Source organism: Colletotrichum orchidophilum (assembly GCF_001831195.1).
Source record: "Colletotrichum orchidophilum strain IMI 309357 chromosome Unknown Scaffold_123.1, whole genome shotgun sequence".
NCBI classification, from domain to species: Eukaryota; Fungi; Ascomycota; class Sordariomycetes; order Glomerellales; family Glomerellaceae; genus Colletotrichum; species Colletotrichum orchidophilum.
This window is the reverse complement of record NW_019173079.1, coordinates 77,266-92,937: the sequence shown is the minus strand read 5'-3', so window position 1 is coordinate 92,937 and position 15,672 is coordinate 77,266. Positions and strand designations below refer to the sequence as shown.

At 54.6% G+C, this 15,672-nt stretch overlaps 4 protein-coding genes across 4 annotated transcripts; 2 read left to right on the top strand and 2 right to left on the bottom strand.

Annotated features, from left to right (window-relative positions):
• Positions 1-530: 530 nt before the first annotated feature.
• On the top strand, positions 531-3,114 carry CORC01_11385 (Sec1 family protein; the record flags this gene model as incomplete). The annotated part of the gene is made up of 5 exons (XM_022623009.1): positions 531-693; positions 771-808; positions 877-964; positions 1,023-1,372; positions 1,429-3,114. Coding segments are annotated over 5 exons (2,325 nt in total), but the record flags the coding sequence as incomplete, so codon positions are not given.
• A 1,252-nt stretch (positions 3,115-4,366) lies between these two features.
• CORC01_11384 (uncharacterized protein) lies at positions 4,367-6,853 on the bottom strand (the record flags this gene model as incomplete). The annotated part of the gene is made up of 3 exons (XM_022623008.1): positions 4,367-6,483; positions 6,560-6,696; positions 6,756-6,853. 3 exons carry the CDS (start codon positions 6,851-6,853, stop codon positions 4,367-4,369), a joined length of 2,352 nt encoding a protein of 783 aa, XP_022470481.1.
• A 2,609-nt stretch (positions 6,854-9,462) lies between these two features.
• On the top strand, positions 9,463-10,710 carry CORC01_11383 (uncharacterized protein; the record flags this gene model as incomplete). The annotated part of the gene is made up of 1 exon (XM_022623007.1): positions 9,463-10,710. The coding sequence occupies one exon, from the start codon at positions 9,463-9,465 to the stop codon at positions 10,708-10,710; it is 1,248 nt and encodes a 415-aa protein (XP_022470480.1).
• A 1,273-nt stretch (positions 10,711-11,983) lies between these two features.
• CORC01_11382 (ribosome biogenesis protein Urb1) lies at positions 11,984-15,504 on the bottom strand (the record flags this gene model as incomplete). Its single annotated transcript, XM_022623006.1, has 2 exons — positions 11,984-15,276; positions 15,348-15,504. The coding sequence occupies 2 exons, from the start codon at positions 15,502-15,504 to the stop codon at positions 11,984-11,986; spliced, it is 3,450 nt and encodes a 1,149-aa protein (XP_022470479.1).
• Between the last annotated feature and the right edge of the window lie 168 nt (positions 15,505-15,672).

The window sequence follows — 15,672 nt, the reverse complement described above, 5'->3', positions numbered from 1 at the left end:
ATCAGGTCATTGTCGTCTTCTTCTTCTTCTCTCAACTCAACGATAGCCTAGACAGCCCTGACTGTCCATGTTTGCCATTGCAGAATACCTACAGCTACATGAACTGATGAAGTGCGCGAACGCGGAACGCGACCAACCCGATCTCAACTACTCCCAATCACCTCACCCACCACCACCACCACCACAAAGCTGTCTGACCGCATAGGAACGTACCTTGCCAGACCTTGTCTTGCTCTTTCCCCCCTCTCCAAGCTCCGGTTTGGAGGTTCGGAGCATTGAAAGTCCCACAACTGCGACCGGCTCTTCCTCCATCTTGAAACCCCGCCAGGTCAAAAGAAAGACGAACCCCAAGACAACGCGAGTGGCTTTACAGCTGAGCATACCTACAGCGTGGTTCCTAAATTGCACCTCTCATTAAACAGTACCTGAGGTCCCGATCCGCAGACCACGACAACGCGCATCCCTCCAGCCTTGTCCGCCTCTCTCCTTGATCGACGCCACGCTATCTGTCGCACCCCAATCTACACAGGCGCACCCGGCCATCGTCGTCGCCCGGTCAAAGTTGTCGTCCGACGAGCTTTCGGCTCGTAGCACCAACCCTCGCCTTCGTCCCGCGACGTGTTGCCTGTTGGTCGCTGCCCACGCGGCAACTTGCCACGATGGGTGTCTCGACGCTTCAGGAGCAGCATGATGGTGAGCTCCCTCACCGCTGGAGAGGCTACCATAATATCCCAGCTTGCTCCGCTCTCGATACTGACAGGTTTCAACAGTCATTATCGACACAATCAAGAACATTACAAGAGGCGACGTGAGATCCACCCAACACCTGACGGTCTTCCTGCGGGCGAGCCAAGCTAACCACGATAATTGCCCCAGTGGAAAGTCCTAGTGCTCGACGAAGACTCCAAGAAAATCATAGACAATGTTGTCAAGGAAGATGATATCCTCAACCACAACATCGCCAGTATGTCCTGCGACCACATCTCCTCCTTGCAACGGTTCAACTCCTGACCTCCTTCCAGACATTGAGCGAATCGAGCAGAAACGAGACATGAACCCTGAAATGGACGCCATCTACATTCTGTCCCCAAAAGAGAACATTGTAGAGATCCTCGTCAACGACTTTGAGCGCCGCAGATACAAGGAAGCCTACCTGGTGTGGACTGGTGTTTTGGAACCGAGGATTCGTCGCATGATTGACGGTTGCCCGCCGGCCAAGCAACGCATCGCGGGTTTCGAAACCTTGTCGATTGACTTCTTCCCTCGAGAGTCGCATTTGGTCACGTTCAAAGATCCGTGGAGCTTTCCGATTCTGTACCACCCCGCGTGCAACGGCTTAGTGGCGAGGCACATGAAGATTCTAGCACAAAAGGTAAGTGGGAGACGAGTGGAAGGCTACACACTTCACCTTGCTGACAAGCAGGTCAGATCACTGGCGTATGCGTTACGTTGGGCGAATACCCGAAAGTTCGATACTACAGACCGAGGAACCCTCTCCATGAAGCCGCCGTGCTTGCTTCCCATCTGGCCCGTTTCGTGCAGGAAGAGTTGGACGAATATGCGCAATGGAACCCGAACTTTCCACCGCAGTCGTCGCGACCCGTGGGGACCCTCGTCATCACGGACAGATCAATGGATATCTTGGCGCCTCTGGTGCACGAGTTTACATACCAAGCTATGGCGCACGATCTTCTCCCGATACAAGACGGTGACAAGGTGACGTATCATATGGTCACCAACGAGGGCACCCCGCAAGCAGAGGAGAAGGACATGGAGCTATCAGACAAGGATCCGGTCTGGGTCGATAACCGACACCGGCACATGAAAGACACTATCGATAAACTCATGGGAGACTTCCGAAAGTTCTTGGAGGCGAACCCTCACTTCGTCAACGAGGAGCAGGATACGACAAGCTTGAACGCCATCAGAGACATGCTGGCTGGCCTGCCACAATTCCAAGAAATGAAGGAGGCATACTCACTACATTTGAACCTGGCACAAGAAGCCATGAATATATTCCAGCACCACAAACTACCAGACATTGCTTCTGTCGAGCAGAGTCTCGCGACAGGATTGGATGAGGACTTTAGGAAGCCCAAAAACATATTGGATCAAGTCGTGCGGCTTTTGGATGACGACGCCATCACCCCCTCGGACAGACTGCGCCTAATCATTCTGTACGTGTTGTATAGAGATGGCGTTGTGATGGAAGACATCAATCGGTTGCTCGCACATTCCGGCCTGCCACAAAGAGATGGAGAGGTAATAGTTAATCTCGAGATGCTGGGCGGACACCCAGTTCGCGCTGGCCTGAAAGACGTGCGACCTCCCCAACCGCCCCTATTCCAGAAGAATACCAAACCAGCAGAGATCAGCGAGGAGTACTCACTTTCCCGGTTCGAGACGGCCATGCAAACGATGCTCGACGAACTCAGCAAAGGTACTCTCGATCAAACCACGTTTCCCTACGTGAAGCCACCAGCGGACCCCAATGAAGATCTCTTGGCATCACAACAAGGTTCATTGCGCGCCGGCAGGCCAAATTGGGCGGCAGCTGGCCGACGGCCACCAGAAAACCGGCAGCGCTACATCGTGTTTATGGCCGGCGGCGCTACATACAGTGAGAGTCGTGCTTGCTACGAGGTTTCTGCCCGCCAAGGCAAGGACATATTCCTAGTTACCAGTCACATGCTCACACCACAACTCTATGTACGCCAGGTGGGCGACCTGGGCAAAGACAAACGCACACTCGACCTACCCATGGAGCGACCAACGCCCGGCGCCCCGGCATGGGTCTACGAGAGACCTGCTCCCCCGCCCAACCCTGTGGCACAACGCCCTGCCCCCGGCATGGCACCGCCAGGCACAGCTTCACCGGCGGGTGGACCACGCAGAGCACCCGCGCCAGGTGGGCTCCCCGGGCGTCCCGTCGCGCCGCCTACGGCTCAGATGAGCAACATGAGCCTCAACGCCCCGCTTCCACCCGTGTCGAATGGCAGCGGCGCGTCGCCAGCTCCGTCAGACGGCGGCAAGCCACATAAGCTGGAGAAGGATAAGAAGAAGCGCAACTTTTTGGGTATGAAGAAGAGCCACAAGGACAAGGACAAGCATTAAGGATAAGCACTGAGTCTGAAAGAGGAAGAGAAAAAAAGAGGGAAGGGAGGATTAGGAACACCTGCATCTAAGAAGGACGTCTTTTCTCTCCCAAAATATCACCCCTCTTCTTACACTCTCTGCTGCTAGCGTGGCGTTCGGTTTTGTTGAAACATGGAGGCGGGAGGGGTACCTGGTTTCAACAAATTCCTATAGATGTGTGCGGGAACACTGGCCGTTCTTCGCTGCCTCTTTTCTATGTTCATTCGTTGATTTGGCATAGGAGGTTGGGAGGATGAGTCAAGGAGTAAAGGAGTCGCGGTGGTGGTTGTAGTAGTAGTAGTAGTGATAGTAGTAGTAGTGATAGTAGTAGTAGTGATAGTAGTAGTAGTGGTAGTAGTAGGAGGCTGGCTCCCTAATTGGATGATCTGTTTGTAAATATTCTCTGGATCTTGTGTGGAACCAAATAAACAAACACCATCAGCAACAATAATTCCAAACTATGTGGACAAAGACGTCGGCGGCGGAGAGAAAACATTGCTAGCGTGATGATGTTATTTGCGCACCACCTTGACGAGGCTTGCCTCTGCCAATGCCTAACAGTAATGACTGTTCACGTGTCAAGGTCAAAAATCAACCGTAGGTGTGAATAACAAACATCGCAGTCACTGTCACCATGATCAAAGGTGCGCAGCCCCTTTGTTGAAGCCAGGAAATCAACGTCCATTTCATTTCATTCATGTCTACCGCAGTAGACTTAGGTAGCATTGGGGATATATCCTATCCCAGCGTCCCCCGCAAGAACTCGCCAATCCTGTTTTCTGTTTTTCATTTCGCCACCGCCTACGTAGTACAGCCCGTCGCCTTATCAAAGGACACAGGACCCTTGTCAGCCTGGTACTCGAAGATTTTTGCTAAGTTGTGGGTTCCCTCTGCCTGTGAGGGAGGCAAACGTATTGCAGCAAGATGTGGCCTCATGGGCGTAGTTGAGGCGGCGCTTCAAACGTGCGCAACTGATAGACCGAGTCTCTCCCTTGTGTGAGGAGAAAACTAGTGATCGAGGATGAGAGGTTGGGTGCTAGTTCAGCAAATCCGACAAGCAAGACGTCGTTATACCGACATTTAGGGTTATAAGGTTTCATATCATGTCCGAAAAGGACACACATCTGAGCATTTGGTGATGAGACTCAAACAGAGTAGATGCAGCGATTGATATGCTGCGACAGTATGACCTCTATGGCGAGGTCGATAGTAGTTCCGTGATGCTAGATATTTACTGTCTTCGGAACGCCTGAGCGGCTCCGGGAGGCATGCGTCCGTCAAAGGGGAAGCCATGACCATCGGGCCCAGCCGGACCAGGGAAGCCAGGCATTCCGGGAGGAGGGATGAATCCGGGAGGGGGGCCACCGAAGAAGCCAGGAGGAGGAGGCATGTTGCGTGGCGGGGGGCCTGCCATGGCCTCGGAAGGAGGGAACGCTCCGGGAGGGAAGTTCGGGGGGAACATAGCGGCCATTGGGTGATTGCGACCGGGACCACCAGCCAGACCAGGTGGAGGAATGATGGATCTCTGTTGAGGAGGGATGGGACCGCCGCCCTGAATCCAGTTTGGGTTCATTTGATCCAAACCGGGAGGCGGGGGCGGACGCTGCAGGATCTGCGTAGGCTGCATGCGCGGTTCTGGCTCTGGGTGGTGGAAGGCCTCATCCATGAAGCCAGGCGGGCCCTGGCCACGCATCTGCCGTTGGGAACCACGGCCGCCCTGGGGGATTCCCTGTGGGAAGTCGAGCTCACGGTCTGGAGCATGCGGAATTTGAGCTGCACGCTGAGGTTGCGGCATGCGCATGAGTAGTTGCTCAGTCCGCGGGGGTTCGGGTTGGTTTCTCATCAAGTTCATTAAGAACTCGGTGTTGCTCATGTTGCGCCCTTGGTTTGGCTCCATTCGGCCGGAGCCCTGACTGGACGCCTGGTGACGCTGACCAACCAGCTCTTGGAGTAGTTGGTCTTGACGAGGAGCAGGTTGCTGCTGGTGTGGCATCGTGGGGCGCGGGGCAAGGATATCTGACATGGACATCGATCCCTGAGGTATGCGAGGACGGGGGTCCTCTCTGCGCTCGCCACCGTATTGCTGGAACGGTTCGGGAGACGCGACAGAGCCTGAAGGCGCATGCTCACGGGTAGGTAGAGGGGGTTCCTGGAAAGGTTGCGAGGCGGGCGGCGTGGCTGATTGAAGATTTGAACGCTGCAGCTTCATGAGCAGGGCTTGGAAAGCTTGCTTCTCGGTATCGGGAGCCGGCGGCGCAGACAAGTCAAGACCACCGATGGGAGGTCCAGCCATTGGCGTCGAGGGCTCTGTCTGCAGTCGTCGGTTGGGGTCATCCTGGGGAGCATTGAAGAATGACGTGAATCGAGAGGACTTGCCACCGCCGGTCTTGGATTTGGAAGGAGTCTCTCTTTTAGGCTCACTCGGGGAGCTGACATCTAAGCCAGCAGTAGAAGCGAACTTGAGGAAGAATTGGTCGGGACCAATCTCAACAGCAGGTGCAGAAGCAACAGCTGGCTGCTCGGCTTTGATTGCAGCCTCGACTGCGACAGCGGGCGCTGTGTCCTCGGCAGGACCGTTGCGACTTGCCTTCATGCTTTCCATGAACTTCTTGAAATCCTCTTCCGTATGGCCTCCTGCCTTCTCCCCGGCGGGTTCGTCGAACCATTCGGGCTCTCGCTCCTGTCTGTGTTCGCCGCGCTCCCAGCGACGCTCATAGTTTCTGCCACTGCTCTTTTCTTCGACAGGCTCAGCCTCCCTGTTTCGGTCTCTCCAGCTCTTGGCCCTGTCAATGCGCTCGCGAGCTGTCATTGGAGGCTTCTCGGGAGTGCTGGCACTATTGGTGTTGTTACTGGCGGTGCTGTTGTCATTCTTGAACCAGGGCTCCGACTTGCCCCTGCTAAGACCATTCCGGGGTCGTGGTTCAGCTTCTTCGTCGTCGTGCTCCTTGTCATGATGGTCAAAGTTGCGGTGGGCACGATCTCTGGGACCCTCACGATCCTCGCGATCACGGGGACGACGTTCGTTAGGGAGCCTATCGCCACCACCAGCGCCCATACGACCTTGGAAGCGCTCGGCGCCCTCGTGGCCGAAGCTCTTGCGCGGCTTCACGGTACTCCATCCCTCCTGGTCCTGCGGATCACCGTCGCCGCGACGACGACCAAAATTTGTGTTCCTTGAATCGCGGAAGCGGTCGCCTTCGGGGGTGTCACCATTGCGATTGCGGAAGTTGAAGCGGCTGGGCGAGTCAGCGTCCTTGAGGCCCTTGTCGTTGTCAAAAGGCTTGCCGTTGCGCAGAGTCGCAGAGGCAAAAGCAGTTCGAGGAGGTCCAAGAATAATGTCTTCAGGATCTGCAATTGATGTTTGGGTCAGCTACCATTATGGAAAGGGCTAGGGAAATGAGGAGGCAAAGAGGTGGGGACACACTGGCGCTGTTTCGCGAGACGTGGCGGTCAACACCAGGGCGACGATTTGTCTGGTCAAGCAAGGGATTGTCGTGACTTCTTCTGTCAGCAGGAGTTTTGGCGACGTTGCCCTGAGTTCGATTGTTATCGGGAGGTGGTCTGGGGAGAAGAGTTAGAAAAAAAGCCAGTTATATGCAACAGTTGTGGTGACGGCATACCCCATCCATTCTTCAGCGGGCGGTAAAGCAGATGGTTTGATGCATAATGGTGATTCTCGCAGGTGAATGAGGACCTCTGCCGAGTACTGGAGTGCCATAGCAACAGGATGATGCGAGGCGCATCCGATAATAGATGTGAAGGCTATTGATGGTGTGTCGTGGGTGATGTTTGCATGAACAGACGGCGATGATTCGGTCCACAGAAAGAAGAAGGGAGGAGCTGTCGTAGGTAGGGTGCTTCACCGGTTGGAGAGAATTTGGATGTACGATAGGCAGTATTGTGCACACTAGTAGCTGTTGCGATGTTTGACGCGGGAAGGCTGAGATTGTATTCGTCGGCGTCGGCGTTGCTTTCGTTCTTGTACGTCACACAGGGTGAAGAGGGGAATGGTGTTGTCGAGGGTGGTCAAGTCAAGTCAGGTCGGTCGGTCGGTGGTCGGTCTCGGTCGCAGTCGATGGTCCAGTCAGATGGTGGTGGGAGATGGGACAGGAGTATCCGTGGGGTGGGCTCCAATCGGGCTGCGCTAGAGAGCGCTGACAGTGGTCGGCTGGCTTGTTGCGACAAGATTGGCAATCAGAGACGGGCTAGGCGAAGGGGATATGATGGTTTGTGTTTGGACGGAAGAGTGATGCAATATTCGATGCGGAGTGAGAGATTAATGTGATGGGCGAATTTCGGCAGCGAATTGTCAGGGCGTGTAAAGGTAAGGTAGAGAGATGGTGCAGGTGGTCGAAGGAGGTTTTGGCACTTGGGACGAAACCTGGTGGAGGAGGTGCTCAGGTGCCCAGGTGTCCAGGTGCCCAGGTCTACTAACAGCCAAACACTCCACTCTCTACCTCTCACTGTAAAGGGGTCCAGTATAAGGTACGGATAGCACCGGTGCAGCTTTGCCGTGCCATTGTGTTTGCCTTAAGGTACCCTCTGCCCTCTCACCTCCCGTCTCCATTGGACCTGGAGGGATGGATGGATCCCCATCTGCCTGCGCCTGCCACCCTGAAAGTCACTTATTCGTGGCATTCGGTAATAAGGTAGGCACGTCAAGGACTCGGAAGGAGCAATAGAACCTAATGGTCAAAAAACAGGCACGTACCTTATTCTTCGTACCTGCCCTCACCTCAACTCACTTTTCATGACCCCTCCTCCCCTTCTCCCGGCCCCTGCCATCTCGAGGCAAGAGGCAAATGCGACCGACCCCTGTACCTGGGCTCACCTCAGGTCGTACCTAAGGTAAGGTACCTGAATGCGCTCACCTTAGGTAACCCCCTCACACCGAGCCAGAACAACTTGAGCACCTAGGCCGTGGCCGTGGCACATTTTACCTTGAGGTTTGTTGAGTCTTCCATCAGCACGTCCTTATGGTGTCTAGATTGCTAGGGATATTGTGGCTCAGCGGATGCCTGGGCATACCCATACTCTTCTCACACTTGTTCCAATGTCCCGAAAATCGGAATGCATCGTCATAAATGGCCCCAGCAGGCTCCCATGCCATGGGACTCTCGACCTTTAAAAAAGCCCGGACCAGCAGCCTGCCCAAGTTGCCGGTACGTACCTCCTCCCTCCCTCTCTCACGCGCACTCCCTCTCTCTTTCTCTCTGGAGATGGGGAAACAATCGCACACCTACCCCGCCATCTGCCTCTTGGAGCTTAACCGAGATCTTAAAGCTGCTTACTTTACTTTACCACCCACCACTACACCCTCCGTCTTGGAACTCTGACTACTTATTCTACGACTACACACCAAAGGAATGGCCCGCTATACATCAATGCTTTGAAGTTTGGGAGTCTACCTCTGCGATATGTCACGAGCTCACGCTTACAGAAATAGACAATCGAGAGCCAATGCTCGGGTTCTCAGCGTCTACTGTGTAGGAATATTATAGGAATATTATTCTACAGAAACCCGACCCATTCATTGATTTAGGAAAAGCAGGAGAAGGAAGATATATGGTTCCATGATTTTCTGAAGCTCATTCCCCCTCATTCCCTCTCTTCAAGCCTAATTCCAATCCTGACCCATTCTTTTCATCTGGATTCGGGCTTTTGTGAGATTCTCCATCCTTAAAGTACTAATTTGCTGTGGCGTTAGTGGTTCGGGTAAGACACACACAATCTCGCAGTCAGGAGCTTTTTGTGTTCACTTTCAACCACTTCACCGCTTATTGTGTTCCACGCTGCAGTTCGCGCACTTCAAAGTCGTCCAACCTAAAACCTCGAAAAGGCAGGAGATTTTTTCCCCCGTCCGCATGCAACACATTCTCGCTGCCATTCGCTTATCTTTAGATTAGTTCGCTTCACACTAGTCCGAACTTGTCAATCTAGGGGTCCAAGGGTCGGGCCCACACAACGACATTTAAAAGCTTCACTCTGCCATCTACGGTATTCATTTGTTTATTTTTTGCTCTCATAGTTCGACTTTCCTCTTGACTTCAAAATATACTCCAGAGAACCAAACTACAGCATGGCGTTTACTCAAAACTTGAATTCCATCGGTAGTATACGTTCTTTACAAAGCTGAACGCCGAGGTCCGGATCACAACCTGCTATCACTTCATCAACTCCTCCGAGGAGCCTTGATTGCTCACAGCCACTCACTTTTCTTAACTCAAGTGACAGAGGGTTACAAGAAGAAGAAGAAAAAGAATTACCTTGCAGAACTCAAGGCCACAAGAGTTGACATTCATCACGACTCGCACGACTCCGCTCGGAATGAACATGCAACCGCCCACGATGAACTGTGTCGAAAGCGACACCGAAACTCTACTGACGAGTTACCCAGCATCGAGCTTCTCGAGACCATCCTCAATCTCGTCCGCTCCGTCGTCTTTGGCAGTGACCTCTGACGCCGACAAGCCCTTCGTCTCAGGTGCCCCCGTCTCCTCGCTCTTTGAGATTCGTGACACCCCAACGGCCGGCCGCGCCGTCTTCGCGACCCGGGACGTCGCCGCCGGCACCCTGCTGTGGCGCTCCGACGACCTCACGCTCTCAGTCCTCCTACGGGAGTACAGGCGCGAGGTCTGCGGGCAGTGTTTTGCTTACGATTACGGCAGAGACCTGCCCATACGTGACCAGACTGTCGGTTTCGCCTTTTGCTCCGATGAATGTCGGGAACAGTGGAGGCGGGAGACCGGCGAGGTAGGTGTCCAGGCTTGGACCGAGGTGAGTACGCTGGTCAAGAAGAAGGGCAACAGCGGCAGTAAAGACAGGAACGAAATGGTGGACATCGCCGCGCCGAGACCCGCGGCAGAGGACATCGCGCAGGCGTGGCAAGCTACCAAGGGGCAGGCGGAGCTGATTCGCACAGTACGCATGGCAGAATCGGCTGGCCTCGGCGGCCTAGAGACGGCGGCAGACGGCGGCAAGGGCAGCGGCGGCATGCCCATCACAAAGCAACACCGCAAGGCCGTTCAGAAAGCACTCCAGCAGCCCGTCACACCGGACATCATGAACTTCTGCGTGGGCAGTCTCGTCGTCCTGTACAACCACCCTAAACGGTGGGAGCACGTCCTCTCCCTCGCCGTGGACTCGACGCCGTACATCGACACCGACGACCTGCACGCCTTCACCGCCACCTACCTGCAGCTGCTCGCGGTCCTCCCCTTACCCTTACTCTCGCTCGTCACGCCCGAGTCCCTCTTCCTCATCTCCTCGCGCGACAACCACAACGCGTTTGGCATCCGGTCCCTCGAGGACGAAGGGTCCGAGCTCTTTGGGTACGGTTGCTGGCCCGCCGCCAGCTACTGGAACCATTCGTGTGGCCCGAACATCGAGAAGAGGAGGGAGGGCAGGGTGTGGGAGTTCCGAGCTGGAAGGGATATCGGCAAGGGGGAGGAGATGTGCATCACGTACCTGGGAGGAGAAGAGAAGAAGTGGTCGAGAGAGAAGAGGGTTTCGACCTTGAAGAGAAACTGGGGTTTTGAGTGCGGATGCCAAAGGTGCGAGGGCGACTTGCCATGAACTACCTCGTAGTTTTGGACTGAGCTTCTGTCAACCTGGAACGCCGCGTTCGTTATGTTTACATGTTGCATAGTAAGGAAAATTATTATAGACCACGAATAGAAATAGACGATAGATATGCGCAGCAACATGGGCTCAATGTTATTTACTTGATCCTTTGAATTCGCATTGCATTAGCATTGGTCTTGTCTTCGCGGCTTTGCGTTTCCTCTTATATCCTTGTCGAGCTTAGTTTCGGCTACTTTGTTGGCACCTTACTCAAACTGAAAAGTTTATGTACAGGCAGAAACAAGCGGCAATCTTCTTTGGACTGCCAAATCCAATGGATCGGCCCGCGTAGGTTTCGTGACCCTCGTTGAATTGGAGGGATTGGTCATTCGATACACTAAAATAACATGCCAAGGCATTTTTGACATGTTTGTAATGCAATTCTGTTTTGTATACTGACAAAATCTAGTTGGTATAACTTGGTCAAAGATGTTCAGCCTTCCTCTCGGGATTTGCTAATACTTCGTCCAAATGATGGTTCTACCTTTTGCTTGATAGACAGGGTGTATTTGTACGTTGGTATCGTCCATGAACAAAATGAAGAGAAGAAGAAATGAACAGATTATTCCACTAGTGCCTTTATATCTTGAGCTGCTAATTAACAGCGCCATAATAGTAGGGCTATTCGTATAGCTGTTAGAAAGAACACGGATTCTTTGCTCGATGAGATCCTGACAATCCTTCCCTGATTTATCGCATAAACAGCAGAATGTTGTGTGTGTGTGTGTGTGTGTGTGTGTAGGAGGGCTTAGTGAAGACTCGTATTTCAGAAAGCAAGTTTCTCTTTCAAGAAGGGTAAACCCAACTTGACCAGATCTCTATACTGGCAGACTTAGCCTACATTTATAGAGGATATGCTCAAGGGTGTAAGGCTGTGTCCGTGGATTCTAGACCAGACAGTCACTCATCGACGTTCCTCATGCCGCGGTTCCCTTTTCCCTCGCAGTCCAGATCTGCCTGACCTTCAACGTTGTGTTGATTTTAGATCGCGAGCTCGACGACATTATTCGAGTCCCAGGTGCCATTCTCACAGACACATAGACAATTAAGCTACCAGTTTCCAGCTCGACAGGGTTTTGACAACCTGCTATGATGTGTACTTCACACATTGACGAGGAAGAAATTCTATATGTCCCTGCCCCTTACTCCAATTTTCCCATTTTCGATTTGTACACTATTGTGGTACTAGTCCGACCATCCATTTGCTTTTCGACCCTCCTCACCCTCAAGCCTCCAGACCCAAGGGAACACCCTTCCGACTCCACTCCCCGACCCTTTCCTGGTCACAAGTCTCCCAAACCCGCCTCCTCAGGGCGCGATACAGCCTCCTCGTCTCCCTCGTATCCTTATCAACCTTCTCGGCACCACCGCTGCCACCAGCGGCACCCCGATACCGGGCCTCCTGCACCTCCAACCAGCTCACGATCCCAAACCTCGTCGCCAGCGTCGTGCTACCGCCCTCGATGCACGTCGCCCGCCACAGAATCCTCAAGATCCTCGTCCGCAGGTTCGCCCGCATGTACGGATTGCCCGCCAGCGCAAAGATCTTTTCGAACCACTTCTTCTGGTGGTACACGGCCAGGTCCGCGGGCGTGCGCAGGCCGTCCAGCAGGTACGCCAGCAGCCAGCTCACCTCGGTGTAGTACCTGTCGTCCTCCGACGGCGCGCCGTGGAAGATGTCATGCGCAAGGGGCACCTTGTCGTGCTGCCATACGGGGCCGCGGGTGAGGAAGCTGTTCACCTTGGCGTAGAGGCAGTGCAGCGGGTTCTTGAGGACCTCGAGGGAGGCGATGGCGAAGGAGACGAGGGGTGAAGCGACGGGGCCGCGGGTCACGAGGCCGCGGGACGACTCTGCTAGCTCGGACAGGAGGAGCCATATTTGGTCTTTTTCTTCGTAGTTGGACTCCTTGATTTTGGCAGCCATCTTCATGATGTTCGTGAGGGCTTCTTGGCGAATGCTGCCGTGTTCTGACCACAGCAAGCGGATGAGCGCTGCGGCGTAGCCCTCGTCAACGAAGTCCTCTACGGACTTGGAGTTCCACTTCAAGAGGGCAGAGTTGTCCTCGTCAAGCTCGTACGGTACATCGAGAATGACCTCTAGCGAAGACTCGTCCATCTCTTCATCATTGACGTTCGATTTCTGCCACTGTGATTTGGAACCAGCTTCTTCAGTTGTGGCAACCTCATCCCCATGTTCGCCATCAAGCACAGCGTTGTCAGTCTTTGGGACGATCGTCGAGGCTTGACCTCCTAAAGCCTCGTTCATCTTCTTAGCAACAACGCTGATCACGGCAATTGTCTCCCCCTTAGTCTGCGCGCAGCTCAGGAGCGTCGTAAGGAACTTGGAAAGAAGCTCCAAGTCCTTCTTGTCCGTGGCCTTGTCGGCCACAAAAGACAGCTGCTCAACCATCGTTGCCAAGATCAAGCTAGCAGAGACATCGTCCTCGCCCTGAATAACGCTTTCCTGCATCAGGTCCACGTATTTCAGGGGTGAGGCGGCGCATCTTCCGGCGCAGTTATCGATAAACTCCCAAATGAGGTCCAGGTTCCTAGATTTGCCGCCCTTCTTCAACTCCCGCGCGGCGCAGAGAAGAGGGACGAGGCCAGTCGTCTGTAGCACCAGCTGGTGCTGCACTGCGACGGATTCAAGCACCTCCTTCAACTTTGGTCGTCCCTGGGCGGCCTCGACGTAAAATTTGAGCAGCGCGACAAACGGCGACGCTGCGAGGCCCTCCGTCTTGGCAAACCATCTCATGCCGGGCGAGTAACCCGCAATGGCAATCAGGTTTTCCAACTCCATGAGTGAGAGAGCCTGGTTCTGTGGCTCGTCCGCCTTGCTGCCAAGACGAGTGAGCGAGTTGACCAGGAACGGCGAGACGTCAAAGTTGGCACGCAGCGCGACCTGTGGGATGACCTCGTAATACAGCAGCAGCAGCCTGCTGGCGGCCTCACGCTGGAGGACGTTCTCCTCCGCCATGGCCTTGTAGCACTTTGTCACCTCTTTCATGTCTGGAATTCTTTGACAGAACTCGTCAACGAGCTTGCGGCTCGCCGTCTCCCAGATTGATTTTGAGGACTCGGCTGCCTCGCGGTGCATTTTCAACGCGACCTCGAGCTTCTGGAGGGCAAGTATGAGGATTCGGACGGCAAAGAAGGAGACGAGGGTGGACTTTGACGAGAAACACCGCAACAGGTCGCGCTGCTTGAGGGGGAGCGGCAGAATGTTGTCGAGGAGGATGGACGTGGGCGGGGGCACGCGGCGGTAGCCCGTTGTGGGACCGTAGTGCGGCGGTAGCGAAAGGTTGACCGTGTTGAACAGGAACGCAGCGTACCCGATCCACGTCATGGAAAGCTTCGGCTCAAATGTGAATGACTTATTGTTGATGAAGTAACTGGCAACCAACTCAGGCGCCGACTGGAAGATGGCGACGATGAGCTCGCTATGCTTTAGACTCGACCACGGACGCAACTTTTGGATAAACTCGGAGAGCACAAAGTTCGCGACGGCGATGTCGTCCTTGTACTTGTCCATCCACGCGACGCGCTCCAGGGCGTAGTCGTCCAAGCTCTTGACGTCCTGCGCCGCCTCATCCTCGAGCTCCTTGGGGTACAGCCCCGTTCCGGAGTACAGCACACCTGCCCCCGGTGTCGTGCAGGTGTAGAGCAGGAACTCATGAACGGCCTCCCTCACCGAAGGCTGGTCGTCTCCCTCGACATCGTGTCTGTACATGTACAACCCGGCCAGTCGATCTAGTGTCTTGGTGTTGAACGTCCTAAACTTGACCTCGCGCGGCAGCTTCTCGTCCAGGAGCACGCTCTTCTTCAGCGCAGCCAGCATCTCAAGAATCAAGAACGGCGGGTCGTCCTTGATCAAGAACGTCAGGTGCGAAAACACCTCCTTGAGCATCAACATCTCCTTCTTCGCCTCGGACGGCAAGAATTTGAGGCAGCTCAGGAACAGCTTGATCGCGTTCGTCCGGACCGACGGCTTGGACGGGTCCTCCACCACGCCTCCTCCTCTCTCACCTTCCGCGCCAAGGTGCCGAATTTCGAGGTTCCTCGCGAAACTCGCGAACGTGTAGTCACGGGCCCGGAAGACCCTCCTCGCGAGCGTCCCACCGTCCAGCGTCACGAGCTCACGCATCAGTCGCAACGTCGGCGATATGACGTAGCCGCTTCCCTTGGGCGCTGAGAGGCACTTGGCAATAAGCTTGAGCTGGCGCTCCTGCAGCAACGTGTGGGCGATGTTGAGGGCGTGGGGCAGGAGCTGGAGGGACTGCGAGACGACTTGGAGGAGTAGGGCCAGCACGGCGGGCAGGGCGGACATCATGGCCTCGTTATTGACTTGCACGCCATAGAACCAGGTCTCCATCACGTCGGCGAGGTAGACGGCGTCGTCGCCGGTGTTGTCGCGCGGCCGGGAGGCCTCGAGGTACTCTCTGAGGAGGGCGAAGCGGCCATCGTTGTCGCCATTACTCGAATTGAAGCCGTCGAGGAAGACTTTGAGGGATTGAATACCTGATAGAGAGGAGGGAACGAGTCAGCCTTGTGTAATTCGCCTGCAGTTTGAGAAAAGAAAATGCGCTTACCATGCCGCGCTCGCTTCTGGTCCTGCTCAAAGGTCAAAAGCTGCTGCAGGTGCCGCGCTGAAGCAACCTCTTCGAAAGTCGGCGCTTCATGGACGACCTTTTGCCTCTTGCGGGACGCATCTGCGCCCTCGAGTCCGCGCGATGGACGTTTGGGCATTCTGGGTATCTCGTCTGAAGAGGGAAAAAAAAGAAAAAGGGTTGTCCTAAGTGAGCGGACTCGTCCACTGCATCTCTACCAAGAAATCCTCCATGGGAATCGACGACAGTGGATACCGTCCAAGAAATAAAAAGTTCTGCCGGCACCGACCGCTCTGATCGTTTTCCT